General features: G+C 42.1%; 1 protein-coding gene across 1 annotated transcript in view; it reads left to right on the forward strand.

The window, feature by feature from the left end:
* glipr1a (GLI pathogenesis-related 1a) overlaps positions 1–591 on the forward strand; it is a 9285-nt gene extending 8694 nt beyond the window's left edge. Inside the window, exon 6 of the mRNA XM_027159597.2 lies at positions 181–591. Within this exon, the coding sequence (XP_027015398.2) occupies positions 181–338 (158 nt within the window). The 3' untranslated portion in view covers positions 339–591. The remainder of the gene's footprint in view (positions 1–180) is intronic.
* Positions 592–977: the final 386 nt, after the last annotated feature.

Below are 977 nucleotides of genomic sequence, written 5' to 3' on the forward strand. Positions count from 1 at the left end.
TGCACATGAAATAGGAAGTAAAATAAGATGATTAATGGTGTCAAAATCTGCACTAAGGTCAAGTAACACCAGCAAAGAGACCCAACCCTGATCAGAGACCAGTAACAGGTCATTTACCACTTTAACCAGCGCTGTCTCTGTCCCACCCCCCCACCCCCCACCCCCACCCCTATTGTGTAGATAATAACTGGCAGCCGGACTGGGATCCTGTTCTGCGTGAGTGTGGTGTGTTCTGTAAAGCCGTGTTGATCATCAGACCTGTGGCGTTGTTGTCCATTTTTGTAAGTGTGTATGTAATTCAACGCCATTGTCCAAATATGTTTGCTTACATAAACTAACACACACAATATTTTACCAATTTGTCCACGATAGCTTTAAATCTGTTCATGTTTATTTCCTCTGAATGCTCGGAATTCATAGTTCACCAAAGCTTTGTTGTGTAGTTATTGTTGATTAATAGCTTTGTTGTGTAGTTATTGTTGATTAATAGCTTTGTTGTGTAGTTATTGTTGATTAAAAGCTTTGTTGTGTAGTTATTGTTGATTAAAAGCTTTGTTGTGTAGTATGTGAAATAAACACCATTCCCATCCAGTCATTATATCTTTTGTCTTCTTCTGCCCAACTGTGGGTGAAGCTACAGGTAACCAGTCCTCTAAACCTTCCGATAAACTCCTCTCATTCCCTGCTGTAGATACGAAGGTTCCATTAATCTGACTTGGTTTTCAGTGACATCAGATGTTCAGGATGAACTAAAGGACAAAGCTTCTGTTTCAGGGAAAATAAAGTCACCACAGTAAACAGTACATCCACAGCGACAAGTCATGACACAAATATTAATGTTCACAAATTCTGCTGCTTGTTTTTTTGATCGGGGTTCAAGCCCCAGCACAGCCCCTGCTGGGCCCTTGAACAAGGCCCTCAACCCTCCCTGCTCTAGGGGCGCTGTATCATATCTGCCCCTGCACTCTGACCCCAAC

This window comes from Tachysurus fulvidraco, chromosome 19 (assembly GCF_022655615.1).
Source record: "Tachysurus fulvidraco isolate hzauxx_2018 chromosome 19, HZAU_PFXX_2.0, whole genome shotgun sequence".
NCBI classification, from domain to species: domain Eukaryota; kingdom Metazoa; phylum Chordata; class Actinopteri; order Siluriformes; family Bagridae; genus Tachysurus; species Tachysurus fulvidraco.